The following is a 21848-nucleotide window of genomic DNA, read 5'->3' on the forward strand; positions in this document are numbered from 1 at the left end:
TTAAATATCATAAATCTAACAATTATTGTCTAAAATTCTCACTATATCCAATCATTCATCCACTCACACAATCTTAAATCCCTAAAATCAGTAACATTAATATACCATTGCAGTGCCCAGAATAATTGTGTCACTCATAATTTCACCAAAATTTCAATAACAATATTATTATAGAGCCTGTCAATTACACAGTCAGTCAGAGATATGAGGAGTATGGCCACGTGTGCTGTAACCGGTGTGTGTATTGTAGCTATGCAATGCAAGTTAAAGAAGTGAGTGTCCCTCTTACAGGAAAGATATATCGCTTGCAGGCTCATACTGATTGCAATACTGAAAATTGTGTGTATGGGATAAAATGCCCTTGCGAGTTATGGTACATCGGTTTAACCACTAGAAAGATTAAGGTTAGAATAGCTCAGCATCTAAGTAATCTTCGCACAGGACGAATGGAAGCCCCACTTGTTTCACATTGGGTAGATGCTAAACATGAAGTTCAGGATCTTAGATTTGTAGTTTTAAGTCAAATCAGTCCTGACAGGGGTGGGAATTTGCCTCTTATGTTATTAAGAAAAGAGCAAAGGTTAATTTACCTTTGGAATACTGTGAGCCCTAATGGGTTAAACAAGGAGGTGGAGTGGTTAAACTTGTGCCAGGGTATTTAAACTCAGTCTCTTTGAAGCCTCCATATGCGCATGTGTGGGCGGTCTTTTGAGATGCTGCCACCAGCACATCCATGACTGCTGAGTGTTTGGCCACCTGTAGAGCTGGTAAGAGTTTATAGTATTGGCTTTTAAAACGGATGAGTTAATGTTTGTGAAAAATAAGTGGATGTTATTATTGTTGCTTATTTAGATTGATGACCCCTGAAGACGCTTTTTGCGAAACACGATCGTGTAGGGTCTGTACAATACTACCTCAATGAGCAAATGAGATGTTACAAGTGATGTAAGCTCCTGAGAGGCAGCATGAAGTTGAAGGAAAGAATTACTGATTAAAGATTCAGCAGTAGTTCCCTGAAGATTGGAGTCAGGCTGTGAGAGAAACTGTGTTGTGAGCCTGCTATAACAGAGAACAGTGAATCAGCAGTGGTTCACGCTGTGAAGCAATAACATAGGCAACCGAGACCCCTCGGGCCTAAAGGTTATCTGATGTTTACAATAATAACACAATAATAACACGACACATGGTATTTTCTTAACATGGCATAACTCGGCCGCAGCTTTATTTATATATAAAACATCTTAACCCTAGGTAAACCCAAGCCGATCCAGCCTCAGGCTCATTTTCCAACCCAGTCCGCCGTCATAGCAAGACTGACCAATCGTAACCAGAGCTCCCCGCCGTACAGCAAGGGGGCTTGACCGTAAGCGCAGCTATCTCAGCTGCCTAGCTTATACCATCAGGCTTGGGTACCCCGCTAACGCTGCGACAAGATATATACTGGTACAATTCACAATAAACTGGGGAGGGGGGGCTGGGTGCATGCTGGTGCCCGGACGCCTGAAGAGGTCGTCCGGGCTCCTCCCAAGGGTTTTTAAACCCCGCTTAGCCCTTCCCCCTTTAACAGTGGGGTGCCCTTGGTCGGCGGGAACATGCCCGCCACGCCTCGCCCGCACCCCGCTGGCACTTATGCGCAGGCCCGTCGGGGCATGGCGCCATGTTACTGGCGGCTCCGTGCACCCGTTGGGGCACTGCGCCTTGCTTGACTTTGGCTTGAGCCTGGTGTGGTGGAGAACTGTTATATGAGCAGCGGGCTGGTCTTTGAAAGGCAAGATAAAACAACATCCGATATATAGAGAAATTCAAAGACTGGTAACAAGTGGATTGAGAGAATATGTTAATGAAGAAAAGTTTTCTCTGACTGACTGTGTAATTGACAGGCTCTATAATAATATTGTTATTGAAATTTTGGTGAAATTATGAGTGACACAATTATTCTGGGCACTGCAATGGTATATTAATGTTACTGATTTTAGGGATTTAAGATTGTGTGAGTGGATGAATGATTGGATATATTGGGAATTTTAGACAATAATTGTTAGATATATGATATTTAAATATGTAATAAAGATGGATATAATTGTAACAGTTGTTGAGTACATTATATAAATTTGCTGCAACTATTTATTGAAATTAACCTAAGATAGCATTGTGAGATTGATGCATATTTATTAGGGATAGACATGATAAAAGCAGATCAGTAATAGATAAACATAGACTTTTATTCGCAATCTCCTTACATCGCATCCTCAGAGAAGGCACCAGGACAATGTAAGGAGATTGTTATTTGCACGAATAAAAATCTATGTTTATCTATTACTGATCTGCTTTTATCGTTTCCATCTTGGAACTTGCAGATTGATTGCCTTCCTGGTTTTTGGGACCTATTTATTAGGCATATCCTGAAAATCTGACTGGCTGGTGGACCCCAGGACAGATTTGAGTTCCACTGGTCTACAATATACAACAAATTTGTTACTTACCTTGGAAAGTAAGGGCTATGAAGGTCAAACACAGAAGTTGGGTGGTCATAGTGTCAAAGTGGTGTCTTCGCATGCGCATCAAAGTGTGATAAATGGACAAACGCTCAGCTATTTTTAGGAACAGAGACAGAACAGATTTGTAAATTATTAAGCAATATATTTTGCAATAGGAATGATTTCCATAACTCCTAAATCTTTCAAGCAGATGAACTTTCCTAGCTGCCACTTTATGAAACAAATTAAGCTCAAAATGGTTAACCCAAAGTGATGTAATTTATTTATTTATTGGGATATATTAACTTCCTTTATGAAGAGATTCACCCAAGGTGGTGTACAGCAGGTACAGTTTAACATAAAACTTACAATTTTGTTAACAGCATAAACAAATTATAATTAAATTGAAATTATAAGCATAACTACAGTAAATGAGATATACTTGGACAGGAAATTGAATCCTAATATTTTTGCTAACAAGATATAATATCAGAAATATAAGCATTTAGCAGCACCAAAAAACAGTCATATAAAAAAGTGATAAATGTATATATTTAGAATTTTCTGATTTTTCCTGTATGACATTCCATAAGAACTGTAATGCACTTCAGTATTTTGGTCAATAATACTGATGCTTTGGACCAGTTTATTAATTCATAGCAACATAATAATATAGTAAAAGATGACACAAATACCAAATTGCCCGTTCTGTCGACCTAGTATAGATTTATTATTTAGGTATAAATATATGCAAATTTTCTAAATGCCAACAAACACCGACTCGCTTCTTGGTGTTCCACTCAATCTTTCAACCCTGCTTCTGTGAATTATATAATAGGATGTATTAAGATGCACTAGAAGATTTAAAAAAAAAAAAAGAAAAACTATCTTTTTTGGTATTTTGAATCTAAAATACAATCATTTTAAATACCGGTCTCAAGTAATAATGTTGTTCGTTTTCTAACTGTATATGTTTATTGATACAAATTATAAGTATAGTAGGGAGTACACATGAGAAGGACTGAGAAACATATACCATAGGACGGAATACCATGGGGACTGTGAGAAGATGTATTTATATAGGGAATGCTTTATTCCAGCTCACTGTTTTATTCTATCTCAACCTTTCACCATGTCATCCCCTTTTCTTGCCCTTCTTCTCATATCTCTCATTTCATATCCTCACTCATTCTCTCAACTCACTCATGCATCCTACTCATATCTAAAACTACCAAGTATTCACTATCCCTCAAATTCCTACTCCATCTCTCCTATCCATAATTTCCTGCACTGTTCCACTTTCTCTCCCTTCCACCCACACCCTCTAGCCACCTCCATCTTCTGCTCTGTTCCTCTGCCCTCTACCCATACCCCTTATCCTATCCATCTTCCGCTCTGTTCCCCTCCACTCTACCCCATCCATCTCCTGCTCCTTCCCCTCCCCCACTCCTCTGCCCCCACTCCACAGTCCTATCCATCTCCTACTCCTTCCCCCTCTGCCCTACCCTGCAGTACTAGCCATCTCATGCTCCTTTCCCCTTCCCCACTCCTCTGTCCCCACCCTGCAGTCCCATCCATCTTGTGCTCTTTCCCTCTACCCCATCCCTCAGTCCCATCCGTCTTATGCTCCTTTCCCCTTTCCCCAGTTCCATCCATCTTCTGCTTTCCAGTATCTCCAATTTCACCTTTTTCACCTTTTTCTTTCTCCATGTACACCGTCATTCCCTCTGTGTCCCTATCTGTCTTGTCCAGCATCTCCCCTTTGTGTCCCTGTCCCTATTATCTTATTCAGTACCTGCTGTGTTCCCAACCCTCCCCATCCCATTTCTCCCCCTTCTTTCCCCTTTCTCTTGGACTCCCACCCCAGGGCCAGCATGTCTCTCTCTTCTCTCTCTTCTCTCCCATGCCCCCTCCCCATGGTACTGCATCTCTCTCTCCTCCTTCCCCCTCATTGGATACAGTATCTTTCCCAATCTGTCCCTCTCCACCACCCCCACACATCCAATCTTTCTCTCCCCTCCCCATTCCAGCATGTCTCTCCCCTTCTTTTCCCCAGCTCCTCATCCAAGCTCTTGCTTCCTCTCCCTAACCCTTGTGATCTCGCATCTTTTTTCTCCTACCCATCCACAGGTGGGGCATCTCCCTCTCTCTTTCCACTACTGCTGCCCCTGCGAGGTTCAGTGTCATTCTTCTTCTCTCCTCCCTCCCGATGCCCAGTGTCACTCTCCTACTCTCCTTCCTCCCCTCCCCCTGCAAAGGTCCAGTGTTGCTTTCCCTAAGATATAATCTAAGAAAACATAAAAAAATCAATAACTTACTGCATTTTAAAGTTTACAATATGGAGGCAGATGTATTGATAAGCACTATCAAAGACAGCCGCATGAACTGAGGAAGAACTTTCATCATTGTAAGAGTAGGAGATCTCAAGTACTTGGTTTGTGTCTTTGAGCTCGCCCCTCGGAATCTCACCCAAAGAGCACTACCTGCTCCTTGGGCGCACCAGTGCATCATGAAACGACACAGATAAGTTTGTTTTATAAAGTTGGTCAAACACCAGCACAGCTTACATTGGGTGTTGTGTGACACTTAGTGGGCAGAGCAAAGGTGATCAGGCAGAACTGAATAACCTGTAAGGGCCGTACAAAACAAACACTTTCAAAACATTTTGAGAGCAGAGAATAAGCTAAGTTATAGCTGTTTTGGTGTGGCTTCACTGACAGAAGATGATTTTCAATGATGATTGTTCACAGCAGGTAACCCAGATATTTTAAATGCTTTGCCACAATGCTAGGGACATTAGGTGTGACCTCTTAGAGCTGGAGGAGATTTCAAACAAACCTTGAGTAGAGAGGTGTGGTAGCCGTGGTAGTCCATTTTTAAAGGTAATCAATAGAAATAAAAGAAAATAAAACATGGAAAAGAAAATAAGATGAAACCTTTTTTATTGGACATAACTTTTACCTCATATTGGACATAGCTTTTACCTCATCCCACACTGAAACACACAATCATAACATTCAAGAACAAATACACACACACATTACACACCTGTAGACCACTTTTCACATATACTATGACCTTCTTTTTAAATCACACTCTGGTATTCCTTCCCAACAGAAACACATTATGACATTCCTTTCAGTACAAACACACAAACTCTGGTACTTCTTGTTTTTATCCCCAAATACAGAATCTCTGACATCCCTTCCCTCTGTCAACACTAAAATCCTGTTAACTCTTCACAACAAATATCATCTTCAGTCCCACGTGGCAGACAAATATCCCTTACCATCTCTTTATATCTTCAAAACAAACACAAATGTATTAAGTTATGTCCAAACAAACCTTGGAAATGGTCCTAGGACCTAGATTACCGTTCTAAAATAAACATTAGGTCATTTAGGTCTAAAACACAATTGAAACCTGGATTTTTAATACTTCAAGTGCTGCGTTTGTGAGCTTGTAGTGGACAGAGTATCAAATTGTATGTATATGTTTTAGTGTCAGGGTATGTGTGTTTGTTTTGAAGATATAAAGATGTCGAGGGATATTTGTATGTTTTATTAGGAAAATATACCAAGTGGGACTGAAGATGATATTTGTTGGGAAGAGTTAACAGGATTTTAGTGTTGGCAGAGGGAAGGGATGTCAGAGATTCTGTATTTGATGATAGAAACAAGAAGTACCAGGGTTTGTGTGTTTGTACTGAAAGGAATGTCATAATCTGTTTGAGTTGGGAAGGAACACCAGAGTGTGATTTAAAAAGAACGTCATAGTATATGTGAAAAGTGGTCTACAGGTGTGTAATGTGTGTGTGCATTTGTTTTGGAATGTTATGATTTGTGTGTTTCAGTGTGGGATGAGGTAAAAGTTTGTGGATTTATGTCAGGAAGGGTATCAAGTTATGCATTTTAAGATAAGGGATCAGGATTTATGTTTTTATTTTTGTACTGATGGGGTATCAGAGCGCACGTGTTTATTCTGTGAAAGAGTATCAGGTTATTCCTGATTTTTTAAATATTTATCCAGCTATTCTCATCGTGGGGTGACGGTTTACCCCCAGAGGTTAATGATTCGTGAGTAACTGTCTGTAACTAAACAAATAAAAACATGGTTAAAAGCTGGAAAATAAAGGGGGCAGGAAGAGGCAGAGGGGAATTGGAGAGGGAATCAGAGATGCAAGCTGAATTATTGCTTGAGGGAGATGGTTGGCTATTTGAAGGATGGCAATCTGGTTGTCTGAGGAAGGGGAAACAAGGTGCAGGCTGACAGGTTTGGGTACTGCTTACTGTTTATGGGAGTGCTGGTTGGCTGGTTATTTGTCTGGCTAAAGGGATTGGACTGACTTGTTGGGGGTGAATAGCTAACTGGGAAGAGACTGAAGACAAACTGACCAGAGAGAAAACATGCATGTGTTGAAGTAGTAGGGGAAAAGAGTAAGGGTAATGAATGAGATGAGTTGTCTGCATTTTAATCCATGCCTGCAGCACTACAACCACTACTACTACTACTACTATTTAGCATTTCTATAGTGCTACAAAGCGTACCCAGCGCTGCACAAACATAGAAGAAAGACAGTCCCTGCTCATAGAGCTTACAATCTAACCAGAGACACCATGGTTACCACAAGTACTGACATGCAAGAATTTGGCACTACCAGCAACTCAAAGTTTTCCTTGATCTCTACAGACTGAGAATGAAAAATCCATGAAAGCCAGAGCTTCTGCTTGTGGTGCATAGAAGTGTTCCTCCTCCATGCTTGTCATCCACCAATTTGAATAAAGGACTTGGTTCGTCTCTCTGTGGTCATTTCCACCTTTTTTTGTCTTTGCTGGGTTTCTGTGTGGGAGTGTTTTTGGGGGAGGAGGGGGTTGATTGCATTTATTACACTACTCCAGAGAAATAAAATTATTGTTCTGTGTCATACTTTAATTCATTGTGACTTAGACAATGATTATATTGTGCTATTTTGACAACAGGAAGTTGTAGAATTTTTCAGAATTTTCAAATCTAGTGTACTGAATTTTATATTTTTTAAACAGAATTTTAATTTTATTATAGAATTCCCCTGGAGTAGTACAGATAAAAAGTGGATTTATAAGTGAATATAAACACATATGTATAAATAGTTATTTTAGGAAATCCATCACTTACATGTATAAGTTACAAAGTACTTTCATATTGTCCTGATATTCAAACTAGGGGACTCTTCTACTAAAGTGTGTAAATGTTGCATTTACCGCACGATTAACGCTAAAATTACCATGTGGTAAATACAAAGCCTGTGCAGTAAACTTAGGGGTGAATGGCCAGCATCTGCCCTGAATTTACCTCATAGGGCACCAAGTCACCACACAGCACCTAGTTATATGCAGTGACTGATAATGCATTAGGCACTCTATGTAATGTGGTTCAAGCTCACTAGAAATAAACAAAGAAAGAAAGGAGAACAGGCATGGGCAGTGGTGCGCATGCTGGTTCCCTCCCTGATATCACAACCCCCCCAATCCCTTTCACATGTCACAACCCCTCCTGATCCTCACTCTGATATGTCACATCCTCCTGATCCTCCATGACACGTCACCAGTGTGTTTCTTCTAGCAAAAAAGGTGCCGGTATTCAAATGTCAGGCCACCCTTCAGGGATGAGGTGATCACTGAGGGACTCACCCCACAATGGCCAGGCCCCCTGCAACCAGTCACAGAATCTATGACAAGGCAGAATTGGTGTGTAGAGCCTGAGCTCTTTCATTAAAACTTGGGAACCATGGGCCAATTTCAGCACACAATGGTAAAGGTGCCGGTACTCAGTACCCCCAAGTACTCCCTCAAAAAAGCCCTGCATGTCACAACCCCTCCCAACCCTCTCCTGACATGTCACAATCCCCAATATCCCCTAACATGTCACAACCTCCATGATCCCCCCCCCCCCCCCCCCCTCAGGTCAAGCCCTGCCCTTCCAGGCACCTCCCTTCCTTGGGACTTACCTGGGGCCACATTGGTAGTTCAAGGGAACCCAGGCAGCAGTGGTTACCCTCTGCTGTCACCTGGATTGGCACCAAAATCTGAAATGGCACCAATGATCCCTAGAGGTAGTCCCCACTTTAGGTCCCTTCCCATCCTTGCGATCCTCCCAGATGCCTCTTCTGTTTCACAGCCAACTATGCCTAGACAGCAGAACACATTCTGCTTTTTGTTCTATTGGCCCCCAGTTATGGAATTCTCTCCCTCTAGATATGAAGCTCGAACAGTCATACCATAAATTCAAAAGATTGCCCAAAACCTGGTTATTTCATTACACTTATGTGCCTGGCTAACCCTAAGTCTATCTTCCCAACCCCCACCTAACCCTTTCTCCTGCAGTAACCTGTTTATCTTCTCTTCATTCCCCCCAGGAGGGTTTTAACATGGCTGGTTGGGGATAGGGAAGGGGCAGTGCTATTGGAATCAGAGGTGCTGGGGGCTGAGCCGCTGTGGCACTTATTGACCTGTCAGCTGCCGCTAGCTGCCTCTTGAGGTAGCTGTAGGTTCAGCTGCACTATCAGCAGTCAGGACAGCTAGCACATGGTAAAGACCCATGATGGACGTACCTCCTCCCACCCCTATTATGGCCAGACTTGACCCACTCCTACATTAGGAAGCTAGCAAACTGAAGGCCCCTGTTTTAGTGCAGTAGACTGTACAGTGGGCTTGAAGTACTGTCTACTGCATTGGTAATGCTGTGTTAGCTGCATAACTCAGTTTAATAAAGAGGCCCCTGAGTTATATATTCAGGAGAAGCCAGTTAACATATAACTTCACTGTCTATTTTCAGAACCTATATGGATAGTATTGAGCTGAAAATATGACTGTAGGGCCTAATACTATCTATATGGAAGTTAAGCTCCACCCAGTGCATCCCAGGTTGCCATTTTGAGGGGTGCCTACAGAGGAGAGAGAGAGTGGTAGTCATTCCCTCCTCCAACTACGAGGTAGGCTGTGGGGGGGGGGGGGGGGGGGGGGGAAGGGTGCTGCTGAAGGTGTGGAGGGCTAACGGTACCACTGGACCACCAGAATCTTTTTAGTGTTTGGAGGGTAGGGGGGGCCTAAAGGTCCACCAGACCTCCAGTCCTTGTGTTGGAGGGGGGGGGGGGGGCTTAGGTTTGACAGGTCCGGGAGAAAATTCCTGAGCTGTCAAACCTCTTCTGTTGGTCTCCCCCATTCCTTCTTTGCAGCGTAGGGTTTGCAGCGGAAGCAGCGCCCTTGTTTGGCACGCTGCCCACTGATCTTAAGGGAGGAATGCAGGAGACCCTCATTTAAATGCATTTGAAAGCAATTAGCGATCAGAGCTGGTGAGCACATTGTTTCATGAACTCACCAGCTCTGATCCTGGGGCGCAGACAAGCACGGTGCTAGTGCCCACATTTGTTTCTGATCATTGGCCCCCTACAGGCTTATTTTCAAAAGAGAAGGACGCCCATCTTTCGACACAAATCGGTTAAAGAATGTCAACCCCGTGGTTTCTCAGTTCCTTCAAATAATTTTGAAAGAGATCAGTTCAAAAAAAAAAAACATGTTACTTTCTGAAAGACACATGCCTGCTTATAATCGAACGAGAATAACGCCCAAGTTCCGACCTAAATCGGGAGATGGGCGTTCTTCTCACAAAAACAAATAAAGCGGCATAATCGAAAGCCGAACTTTGGACGCTTTCAACTGCACTCCGTCGCGGATGCGGACAAAGTTGACGGGGGAGTGTCGGAGGCATGGTGAAGGCGGAACTGGGGCGTGGTTATCACCCGAACAGAGATGGGCGCCCTTCGCCGATAATGGATGCGTTTGTAGCTAGAATTTAGGGCACTTTTCCTGGACCCTGTTTTTTGACGAATAAGGCCCCAAAAAGTGCCCTAAATGACCAGATGACCCCCAGAGGGAGTCGGGGATGACCTCCCCTGACTCCCCCAGTGGTCACTAACCCCCTCCCACCACAACAAATGATGTTTCACAACTTTTTACTTTCACCCTCAAATGTCATACCCTCCTCCCAAGCAGCAGTATGCAGGTCCCTGGAACAGTTGTTAGGGGGTGCAGTGGACGTCAGGCAGGTGGACCCAGGCCCATCCCCCCCTACCTGTTACAATTGTGCTGCTTAATGCTACTAGTCGTCCAACCCCCCCAAACCCCCTGTACCCACATGTAGGTGCCCCCCTTCACCGCTTAGGGCTATAGTACTGGTGTAGACTTGTGGGCAGTGGGTTTTGAGGGGGATTTGGGGGGCTCAACACCCAAGGGAAGGGTGCTATGCACCTGGGAGCTCTTTTACCTTTTTTTTGTTTTTGTAAAAGTGCCCCCTAGGGTGCCCGGTTGGTGTCCTGGCATGTGAGGGGGACCAGTGCACTATGAATCCTGGCCCCTCCCACGAACAAATGCCTTGCATTTATTCGTTTTTGAGCTGGGCGATTTCATTTTCCATTATCGGTGAAAAGCAAAAACGCCCAGCTCACACCTTGGCGAATAAAGCATGGGCGTCTATTTTTTTTAAAAAATACGGTTCACTCCGCCCCTTCACGGACCCGTTCTCGGAGATTAACGCCCATGGAGATAGGCGTTTCTGGTCGATTATGCCCCTCATGGTGACTGAGAAAAAAATCTTTTAAAATCTATTTGTCTGCAAGATTAAAAACAACTTTTATTGATGACTTAGGTGAGGGATGAACACAGAGGCGCATCTGTTTCTAAAAGCTGTAAGCTGAAGTCACTGAGGCACAAAAAAATAGAAATAAGTTTAATTTTAGGAGTTGCTTGTTTTTCAGTTTCAGTATTTTCTTAACTGGATTTTGCAAGGTTGTTTTTGTGTTACTTATTCTGATTTAATAGGACACAATAAACTGAGGGCCAGACAGAGGGCAGGAGGTTAAAACCAGAGGCAATAACCAGAGATCCAGGAACTGCTAAGGGGAGAGAGGAGCAGGAGGGGAAAAGCAGGGACAATAAACAGAGATATAGGAACTGCTAATGAGAGAGAGAGAGAGAGAGCGCAAGGGCAGGAGGGGAAAAGCAGGGACAATAAACAGAGATACAGGAACCACTGAGGGGAGAAGCAGGGGCAATAAACATACAGGAACTTCTGAGGGGCCAAAGTATACAGAAAGGATGCTTAGAATTTTCTTCCATTTGGCTTTTCTTCTTTTAGGCTTGCCTCTCATGAAAGCTGTGATCAATATCAGTGCACTGACACTGAGGATCTAATGAGTGATGGAACAGATTCAGAGTCTTCAAATGAGTGACAAACTCCTAATAAGTAAGACTGGACATCTCTTTTAATTTCCAACACATCTCTCCTTTCTATTGTTATACTGCAGTAAGTAAATGAAAAAACTGATGTTATCAATACATTTTAATAACATGCACTTTAATAGAAATAAGCACATAAATAATAGAAGCCCCAGTATTCTGTATGGCAGGGATGGGCAACCTCGGTCCTCGAGGCAGGGCCATTTTTAGACAGGGCAGAAAGTAAGGCGGGGGCCCCTGATAATATCCTCCCCTCCCCTCTCCCCCTGATCTCCCCATCTGCATTGGTACTACATGGTCTGGGCATCTCTTCCCTTCTCCTCACCATGATCTGTCTCCCTCCCTTCCACTCACCTCACCTTGTGGTCTTCTTTAAAAATTTATTTCCCTTCTCAGAGGGGCCCTGGTGCAGCAGCCATCCTCACAAGCTGCCTCTAGCTGCCCCGAAGCTTTCCCACTCTTTGCCATGATCCGCCCAGGCGGAAGCAGGACATTGCAATCACTGCAGAGAGGGAAAGCTTGCACAGGCAGCTTGTGAGGGTCCATCTGATAAGGGAAATAAATTTTTAAAGAGAGGAGGAGACAGATTGTGGTGGGGAGAAGGGGGAAAGATGCCTGGACCCTGGGGCCTCCTGGATCTGTGGGGCCCAGAACAGCTGCCCTGTTTGTCCCCCCTTAATGCTGGCCCTGCCTCGAGGGCCACAACCCAGCTGGGTTTTCAGGATTTCCCCAATGAATATGCATAAGATCTATTTATGTGCATTGCCTCCATTATATGCAAATAGATCTCATGCATATTCATTGTATCCAAGCCTCGTGAGAAATATCTTCAAATAGTTACAATATACATGCATTTACACCAAGTAACTTATCCTTGATTCCTTTTACTTTTTTAACATATCTTTATTTCCTTCAAAATTTTAAGTTCACACAATCTGTAAAAACTCCCTTCTCCGAGGACAAGCAGGCTGCTTGTTCTCACTGATGGGTCGACGTCCACGGCGGCCCAGGAATGGCAATTTTTCACAGCAAAAATAGACAAAGTTTTGCCAGAGCCTTCTGGCGCACAGGACGCGCGCACTGCACATGCACAGCCATCTTCCCGCCCGTCGCGCGAGAGTCCCCACTCAGTTACCTTTTTTTCCACGGTGAAGAGAGGCAGCATTTTTCCTGTCTTTTCTGAGCCCTTGGAAAGAGCCTTCGGCCGTTTTTTCGGAGATTTTCTCTTTTTTATTTCTCCTTACCTTGCCTTTAAAAAAAGAAAAAAAGAAGTCCTTTACATCATAGTTTTTTGCCCTTGTTAAATTTCCTTTAGCTTCTGCCGCGGCCCTCTTAGGCCACGCGTACGCGGTTTTCTCTTTTTTGTGCTCTCCTTTTTGGCACAATCGCGAACTTTGATCTCGCCGCCGCTATTTTTCCATCCATGACATCGAGGACTCCCAGCGGCTTCAAGAAGTGTACTCGGTGCAACCGGTCGATCTCAGGTACCAAGACGTCAACCCATCAGTGAGAACAATCAGCCTGCTGTCCTCGGAGAACACCTGCTACAGGTATGTATCTTCGCTTTATCCTCACTGCTTCACACACATTGCATTCATACAACACACTACTTTCTTTCTCTACTTTACTCAATACACAGTGCGAGTAGTACAAACTGATTGCCTTTGAATGAAATCGAACCTTTACATATACAATGCTGTCTTTTACCGTGGTCCTAATGACCCCCTCTATTCATAAAATAGTTCTTATTGTGACCTTAAAGGCACATGAAACTCTCCTGTATGTTTATAATAGTCTCTTATCTGTAGTTGTTTTTAATCTCCCTGGGGTTTTCAATTGCCTCCTTCTCTGAAGTTCTCTTTCTGGTTCATAAGATTTCCAGCCGAGGGCTGCTGTTTCTGCCGTTTCACTTTGCTCACTTTTCACTGCTGTTTGTGCTTTTGCTAAGCAGTTCCTCGTTTCTCAATGTCACTGCTCATTTTCCATATCACACCGTGTTCTTTGTTAATCAAGCCCTTGTAAGTAATCAAGCCCAACACAATTGTGTTTCGCTCTAGGTGTCTCAGGGGCGTAGTCTGAGTTCAAACAAACAAACAGTGAGGATTCCTCCTTTGCTTCATATAAATTTAAATCAGATAATGAGCTGTTTTTAACTTCTACAACATACTTTATCATAATGAAAGCTAAACTTTACTTCTTCAGCTTTGTCAGGTCGGGCCACACACCAGCCTGCCCAAAATGGCGTTGAGTTCCCTTCAAACGCCACACATGCATCTCACTGGTTTCAATTCCTTCACCTTTATAGACCCGCTACTCTATTGCTTTATTTAACCCTGTCGGGGGGGGGGGGGGGGGGGGAACAGTCTTCCACTGAAATATCAGAGGTTGTTACTACTACTACTACTACTACTACTACTTAGCATTTCTATAGCGCTGCCAGGGTTACGCAGCGCTGTACAAGTTTAAACATGGGGAAGGACAGTCCCTGCTCAAGAGAGCTTACAATCTAAAGGTAAAAACTATGTAGTCAGTGTAGGTATCAGGAATGGTAAGGTGTTCTACCTGTAGCATCTTTTGCAGTATATTGCCCCCCCTAGTGGTGTCCATTTGCACCAGAACTATAAATTTTAAATCATCCACTTTATGTCCCTGCCTTATCCAGTGATCCACTAATGGGGTTTCTATTTTACCCAATCTAATGTTGCTTAAATGTTGAGCAATTCTATATTTAATTTTCTTTATAGTCTGTCCAATGTACATGAACCCACATGGGCACTGAATCGCATATATTACAAAGTCAGATTCACAATTTGTATTAGACTTTAAGTAAAACCTCTTCTCTTTTTCCTGATTAGGAACCTCAATCCAATCCCCTTCTATAACTAAAGGGCAATATCTGCATCCTATGCATTTACGATGACCTCCTTTTATTTTTAGAATATTTCTTCCTTTTCTTAGTTTCTCTCCCAAATTCCATCCCCTCTTGTATGTAAATCGTGGAGTATTCTGAAAAATCTTATGGACCCCCCAGCATTGTCCAATGCTTTTGAACAATTTTCTTTACTCCCTCGATGTTAGCTACATATGGAAGGATACATGATATTCTATGTTCTCTGGCTTCTCGCCCCTTTTCAAACATCCACTCCCGGTGTACATCATATGCTCTTTTAAATGCTTTATGTACAGTTTTTTTAGGGTAACCCCGCTGTCTAAACCGCTGTCACATCAGTTCTGCCTGGTCTAAAAAGTCTTCCTTATTGGTGCAAATTCAGCGAATCCGAAGAAACTGACCTATCGGGATGCCGTTTTTTTAGTGGAGTCGGGTGGTGACTTGTGTAGTGTAACAGGGTATTTCTGTCAGTGGGCTTCCGGAAGACATTCATTGTGAAAGACCCTTCTGTATATCTGATGTTCATATCCATAAATTCACAATGTTCTCCTCCCACGCATGTTGAAAAAAGTGATATTACTATCACATTTATTCAGATATTCTAAGAACTCCCTCAGTTCTTCTAGGTTGCCTGCCCCCATGAGAAAAATATCTTCTCTCTATAAAACGCACCACCAATGTTCTATGAGGCAAACTTACCCTGCATTTCAAGTTAAGTTGTCATTGTAAGCTCCTTTGAGCAGGGACTGTCCTTTTTGTTGTTAAACTGTACAACGCTGCGTAATCCTAGTAGTGCTTTAGAAATGTTAAGTAGTAGTAGTAGTAGTATGGTCCAAATCAGTTTTCCACCATGAGTGCTTGCCCCGCCCTCGTGTCACAACGTGATGATGTTCGGGGCGGGGCTATGACACTCAACGAATCCCCAGTTCCACCGCCCTCCGACGCTCCACCCCCCTGACGAACACAGAAAAACAGCGACCTACGCAGATCCTCCACCCCCCCCACACGTAGTGCCATCTGAACACCTGATCCGCCGCGATCAACATGGAGGGTAAGTCCAGCAACAAGGGGAGGGGGATGGTAAGGAAAGCGCCTTGCTAGCGCCCGTTTCATTGGCCTCAGAAATGGGCCTTTCTTACTAGTCATCTATAAACCTGTACCATTGGAATACTTGACCTGCATACCTGCTTTTATATACGAATCTTTCTTTAAATTGTGCCATATACAGGCACGCTACAGTGGGGGCAACAGTAGCCCCCATTGCTACTCCCTTCGTTTGTAAGAAAAACTTATCTTCAAAAATAATTTTTCGTGATTACTAACCGGGCTAAGTTGTTAATTAATTCTATCTTTGCTGATGATAAATCTAACCCTTCCAGTGTGTCTGCTATAAAATTCAGGGCCGCCCCTTGTGGTATATTTGTATATAATGAATTTACATCAAGAGTCACTAGAATGAAGCTGTCAATGGGATGAAGTTAATCTAACTTCTGCATCAAGTGTGACGAATCCCTTACATATGATTTGATTTTGGGGACCTCTCCACAAATGAAAATCTACATATTGGGACAGGGGCTCCAACAGGGACCCCCTTCCATTGACTATTGGGCGACCCGGTGGACTCTCTAAGCTTTTATGAATTTTTGGAAAAAAAGAGATTCTGGGGATTGTTGGAAACTGTTTAAACAAGTATTTACATTCTTTGTTAGTTATTATACCCCTCTCACTTGCCACTATCAACAAAGAGCGTATCTCTCTCGTTGAAGTATGCCGGTCAGATCTTCTCCCAATCTGTCATAGAACCCCTTATCATCCAATTGTCTTGCTGCCTCATTTAAGTATTTCTCCCTGTCTTGCTCTACTACTGCACCTCCCTTATCTGCTCTAGATATTATTAGTGAGTCATCTATTTGCATTTGTGTCACTGCCTGTTCTAGCTGTTTAGACAGATTCACAAATCTATGAGGGTAAATTGATATGAAGCAAAGGAAGAATCCTCACTGTTTGTTTGATCTCAGCCTTCGCCCCTGAGGATGCCTAGAGCGAAACACAATTGTGCTGGGCTTGATTCAAGGGCTTGATTAACAAAGAACACAGTGTGATGTAGAAAATGAGCAGTGACATTGAGAAACGAGGAACTGCTTAGCAAAAGCACAAACAGCAGTGCAAAAGTGAGCAAAGTGAAACGGCAGAAACAGCAGCCCTCGGCTGGAAATCTTATGACCCAGAAAGAGAACTTCAGAGAAGGAGGCAATTGAAAACCCCAGGGAGATTAAAAACAACTATAGATAAGAGACTATTATAAACATACAGGAGAGTTTCATGTGCCTTTAAGGTCACATTAAGAACTATTTTATGAATAGAGGGGGTCATTAGGACCACGGTAAAAGACAGCATTGTATATGTAAAGGTTCGATTTCATTCAAAGGCAATCAGTTTGTACTACTGTGTATTGAGTAAAGTAGAGAAAGAAAGTAGTGTGTTGTATGAATGCAATGTGTGTGAAGCAGTGAGCATAAGGGAGTTTTTACAGATTGTGTGAATTTAAGATTTTGAAGGTAATAAATGAATAAAGATATGTAAAAAAAGTAAAAGGAATCAAGGATAAGTTATTTGGTGTAAATGCATGCATATTCATTGGAGAAATCCTGAATAGTCAACTGGGTTGCGGCCCTCGAGGACCAAGATTGCCCATCCCTACTCTATGGGGTTTGTTTGCTGTGTGATTAACTCGAATTAACATGCATTAATGCACATTAATCGGTTAATGCATGTTGGTACATACAACCCTTAGATCTGAGGAGAAATTCAACAAAGGCAGTGTACAACAAGATCAAGCTGGACATAGACAATAGACAATATCAACAGGAAAAATATTCAAATATCAGTACATATTATGACATAGCATGCTACTTAGAATGTTGACATAACACACATTAAAACATCTTAATAGACAGCATAGAGTGTGAGCGAAGCTGAGACACAGAGAAATGTAAGATAGAGTAACAGGAGCTAGATAGTGAATAAGGGGTATAACTTAAAGCAAATTGCACATGGAGCCAGAAAGGTACATGAAAATGATCTCAGCTAGGGTAGGAGTGGATTAGCAAGTCCTCTATAGTACAGTATTTGCAAGCGGTGGTAGTCCTTGTGTGAGGGAGACTATCTGAATAATTGCTTGGAAAAAGAGAGAGATGTGAACCAGGAGTCTCATGATAGGCATAGGAGCCAGCTCTGTGGGTGCTTGAGCACCCCCGAAATTGAGAAAATTCCTTGTATGTGTCCAGGAAGGGGTTAGCTCCATTGGACTTAGCACCCCCTTATAATTTTGAAAAGTTGGCTCCTATGATGGCAGGGACACAAAGCCATCACTCAAATTGATGAGTGTTATAAGGAGGCTTTTATCACCAGCTGAAGGTGAGAAAATCTAGTACTGTGGTGTAAAATTGGTTTAGTTTATTGTTGAATCTTTCCCTTAGCATATCAAAGCACTACAGTTAACAAAAACAAAATAGTGAAACTCATAATACAGGCAGGTTAAAACACGCAAAATTCCTAAAATGTAACAGTGCAAATAATAAAATGCATGGCCAAAAAAAAATATATATCACAGAGACAGAAAAAGCTAACAGGTCCAATAACAAAGCGGCTGTTCATGCAGGGTATTTTTTTTTTCTGATCTTAAATATCACCTAAAGTATGTGATTCTCAGTCTAAAGTTGTTTAAAGGTCCTCATTCTCTTCACTGTTGTGAATACCATGAACATAATAATCAGTAAAGAATATAGAATACAGTGAGACTCTATCATTGCCAGAACGTTCTGTCTATTACTCTCACAGGAAGAATGCCATTATCACAGGGAGACTTCAACATGGTTTTTGTTAATAATATACGGTACATTCTGTGTACTCACAATCCTGTGCTTTCTCAGGTTGTAGGACCCAGCTGCCCTCTCCACTCAGTCTGCTCTGGATATGTGTGCGGAAAGAGCCAGCTTTTGGCCCAGGGCAGCAGCAGACTCTCCCTTCAGGCCCTGGAGAGCTAGTACAGTTGCCTGCAGCTGTTCTCCTGTCAGTAACTGTTGCTGCTGAGAAGCCACAGTCTGGAGGCCCTCTCCAGGGGCATCTCAAAATCAAAAAGTGAGAAAAGTGAGAAAACAAAAGCTGCTGTCTCGGGACATGCAGGGATGGCTGAGGACTGTTCTTATGTTCTTAAGACCAACAGCCCCAGTGATGGAGTGACATATTTAATCATATAACATGTGACGTACACAGGCGAGGTGGTTGCCCACTGTGATGGCGGCCTATAGGCACTTATCTACTCTGCCTACTGATAAATACAGTCCTGGGCAGCAGTGGGGATTATTAGAAATCCTGGTTATAAGACAAAGAAAGTAGCTTGAGAACTTCCCTTACTAGAGGTCTTGTATGATAAGCAAAGCAGAAGATGGTAAGACCTAAAATAACCTAACAGGGGAGGTGGTGTAGGCCATCACTTTAATAGATTTTGGGCATGCTTCGGATAAACATGGAGGCCAATGAAATAAGATAAGTTCAGATTTAGGATAAAGGATATGGGGGAATGGAAGAATTGGTATTGAGTTGCATATGGAAACTTGAAAACGAATCTACCGAAAACAGACAATGCCATTTAGTCTTAGGACTAACATTAAGAAATATTTCTTCACAGAAAGCATATTGGATGCATGAAGGCAAAATCAGAAACAGAAATCAAGAAACCCTGGGATAAGAGCCGAGGATCCACAGATGCATAAGTATGAATCTGGAATCTGGATAGATGCTGTGTAGTAATGCAATCAGCTATCCAAGTAGCAGAATAGCCTTCATGCATCCACTATCAAGTCATGACCTCGAGTTCTAGTGTTTTCTCATCTATGAAAAAGATTAGTTTCCATATTAATTCCTTTTAAGTATTTAATTGACTGTTTCATATCCCCCCATTCCTTCTTTCAGGTCTTCAAGTCTTTTTCATATGCCTCTAAACTGACTCAAGTCTTTTGATGTCCTTATTGAGATACAGCCTCCAAAATTGAGCACAGTACTCCAAATGGGGTCTCACCAATGACTTGTACATGGGCATTAACACCTCCTTTCTACTAGATATGTCTCTCTCCCTCTGGGTACAGCCAACACCTTTTCACACTGTTTTGTCCCCATAATATCCTCTGACACTATTACCCCAAGGTGTACTTATTAACCTCTCGCCTCCTAGCAAGCTCTTTTGGGATTCTACACCCCATATACATCACTTTGAACTTCTTCACATTAAATTTTAACTGCCAAACATTAGACCATTCCTCTAATTTTTTTCAGGTCACTTTTCATGATGTCCACTCCCTCCGGGGTACATAAGTAAATAAGTGTTGCCATACTGGGACAGACCGAAGGTCCATCAAGCCCAGCATCCCGTTTCCAACAGTGACCAATCCAGGTCACAAGCACCTAGCAAGATCCCAAAACAGTACAATACATCCTATGCTGCCTTTCCAACAAACAAGCAGTGGATCGTCCCCAAATCCATCCTAATAATGGTCTATAGACTTTTCCTTTAAGAAGCTATCCAAACCCTTTTTAAACCCCGCTAAGCTAACGGCTTTTACCACATTCTCTGGCAACGAATGCCAGAGTTTAATTACTTGTTGAGTGAAGAAGCATTTTCTGTGATTTGTCTTAAATTTACTACTTTGTAGCTTTATTTCATGCCCCCTAGTCCTAGAATTTTTGGAAAGAGTAAACAAGCGATTCATGTCTACCTGTTCCACTCCACTCATCATTTTATAGACCTCTATCATATCTCCTCTCAGTCGTCTTTTCTCCAAGCTGAAGAGCCCTAGCCGCTTTAGTCTTTCCTCATAGGAAAGTCATCCCATCCCCTTCATCGTTTTCGTCGCCCTTCTCTGTACCTTTTCTAGTTTCACAATATCTTTTTTGAGATGCGGTGACCAGCTTTACTTCTATATACTAAAGCATAAGAAAGCATAATAAAGACAAATAAATAATAGCAAAATAAAAAGAACTATGCAGGAATCACTTATCTCAGTTTAAAAACAACTAAAATAAATGGGGGAGGGGAGACAGTGATTTTGATGGTTATGGATTCTAGAACATCTCAAGTTGTTTTTAAGCATTTTTAGTCTGGTCATTTTAAGCATTTTAAATTCAATGTTACCAGATTTTTTTTATGGTATAAGCACTGTCTATTAGCTGCTTTTTAGAAGGTTCACATTGGCTTTTATCTAGAAATTAGTTTTTTTGTCTTAAGAAGTGGTTTACTGTTGTTGTTTTTTTTACAATAATTATGCATGCATGACATCTTAAGGCATATAAGCTAGGATGTCATAGCAAGTTTGTTTGAACTTTTATCAAATGCCTGCAGATACGTGAGCATGTAAGTAGTTCTTTTTTGAGATTTTATATTCTATTGTATAGATGCTCTTTTAGCAGTTGTGCATTTTTAAACACAGAGGACATTTCCTTTTTTATTAGACAGTGCCTATCTCATTTTGTTTTCTGGACCAGACAAGGTGAAATTTGCTGTTTTACACCAGCTGGGTAAGTCTCTCTGTCTCCCCTCCCCCATTTGTTTTAGCTTCAATCCGGCTTTCGCCCCCTACACTCGACAGAAACGGCACTATCTAAAGTCTGCAACAACCTATTCCTCGCCAAATCCAAAGGTCACTACTCCATCCTCATCCTCCTCGACCTATCCGCCGCTTTTGACACTGTCAATCACAACTTACTTCTTGACACACAGTCCTCCTTTGGGTTCCAGAGCTCTGTCCTCTCCTGGTTCTCCTCTTATCTCTCCCATCGTACCTTCAGAGTACACTCTCATGGATCTTCCTCCTCCCCTATCCCGCTCTCTGTTGGAGTTCCTCAGGGATCTGTCCTTGGGCCCCTCCTCTTTTCAATCTACACCTCTTCCTTAGGCTCCCTGATCTCATCTCATGGTTTCCAGTATCATCTTTATGCTGACGACAACCAGCTGTATCTCTCCACACCAGACATCACTGCGGAAACCCAGGCCAAAGTATCGGCCTGCTTGTCCAATATTGCCGCCTGGATGTCCAACCGCCACCTGAAACTGAACATGGCCAAGACTGAACTTATTGTTTTCCCACCCAAACCCATTTCTCCTCTCCCTTCACTCCCTATCTCAGTTGATAACACCCTCATCATCCCCGTCTC

General features: G+C 42.5%; 1 protein-coding gene across 1 annotated transcript in view; it reads right to left on the reverse strand.

Moving 5' to 3' along the window:
- The window catches only part of LOC115461982 (immunoglobulin lambda-1 light chain-like), a 35217-nt gene extending 15927 nt beyond the window's left edge, over positions 1 to 19290 (reverse strand). Inside the window, exons 1-4 of the mRNA XM_030192031.1 lie at positions 19272 to 19290; positions 18554 to 18850; positions 12885 to 12998; positions 2484 to 2591 (exon numbers count right to left, since the gene is read on the reverse strand). Of these exons, the coding sequence (XP_030047891.1) occupies positions 2484 to 2591; positions 12885 to 12998; positions 18554 to 18850; positions 19272 to 19290 (538 nt within the window). The remainder of the gene's footprint in view (positions 1 to 2483; positions 2592 to 12884; positions 12999 to 18553; positions 18851 to 19271) is intronic.
- Between the last annotated feature and the right edge of the window lie 2558 nt (positions 19291 to 21848).

This window comes from Microcaecilia unicolor, chromosome 2, assembly GCF_901765095.1.
Source record: "Microcaecilia unicolor chromosome 2, aMicUni1.1, whole genome shotgun sequence".
NCBI classification, from domain to species: domain Eukaryota; kingdom Metazoa; phylum Chordata; class Amphibia; order Gymnophiona; family Siphonopidae; genus Microcaecilia; species Microcaecilia unicolor.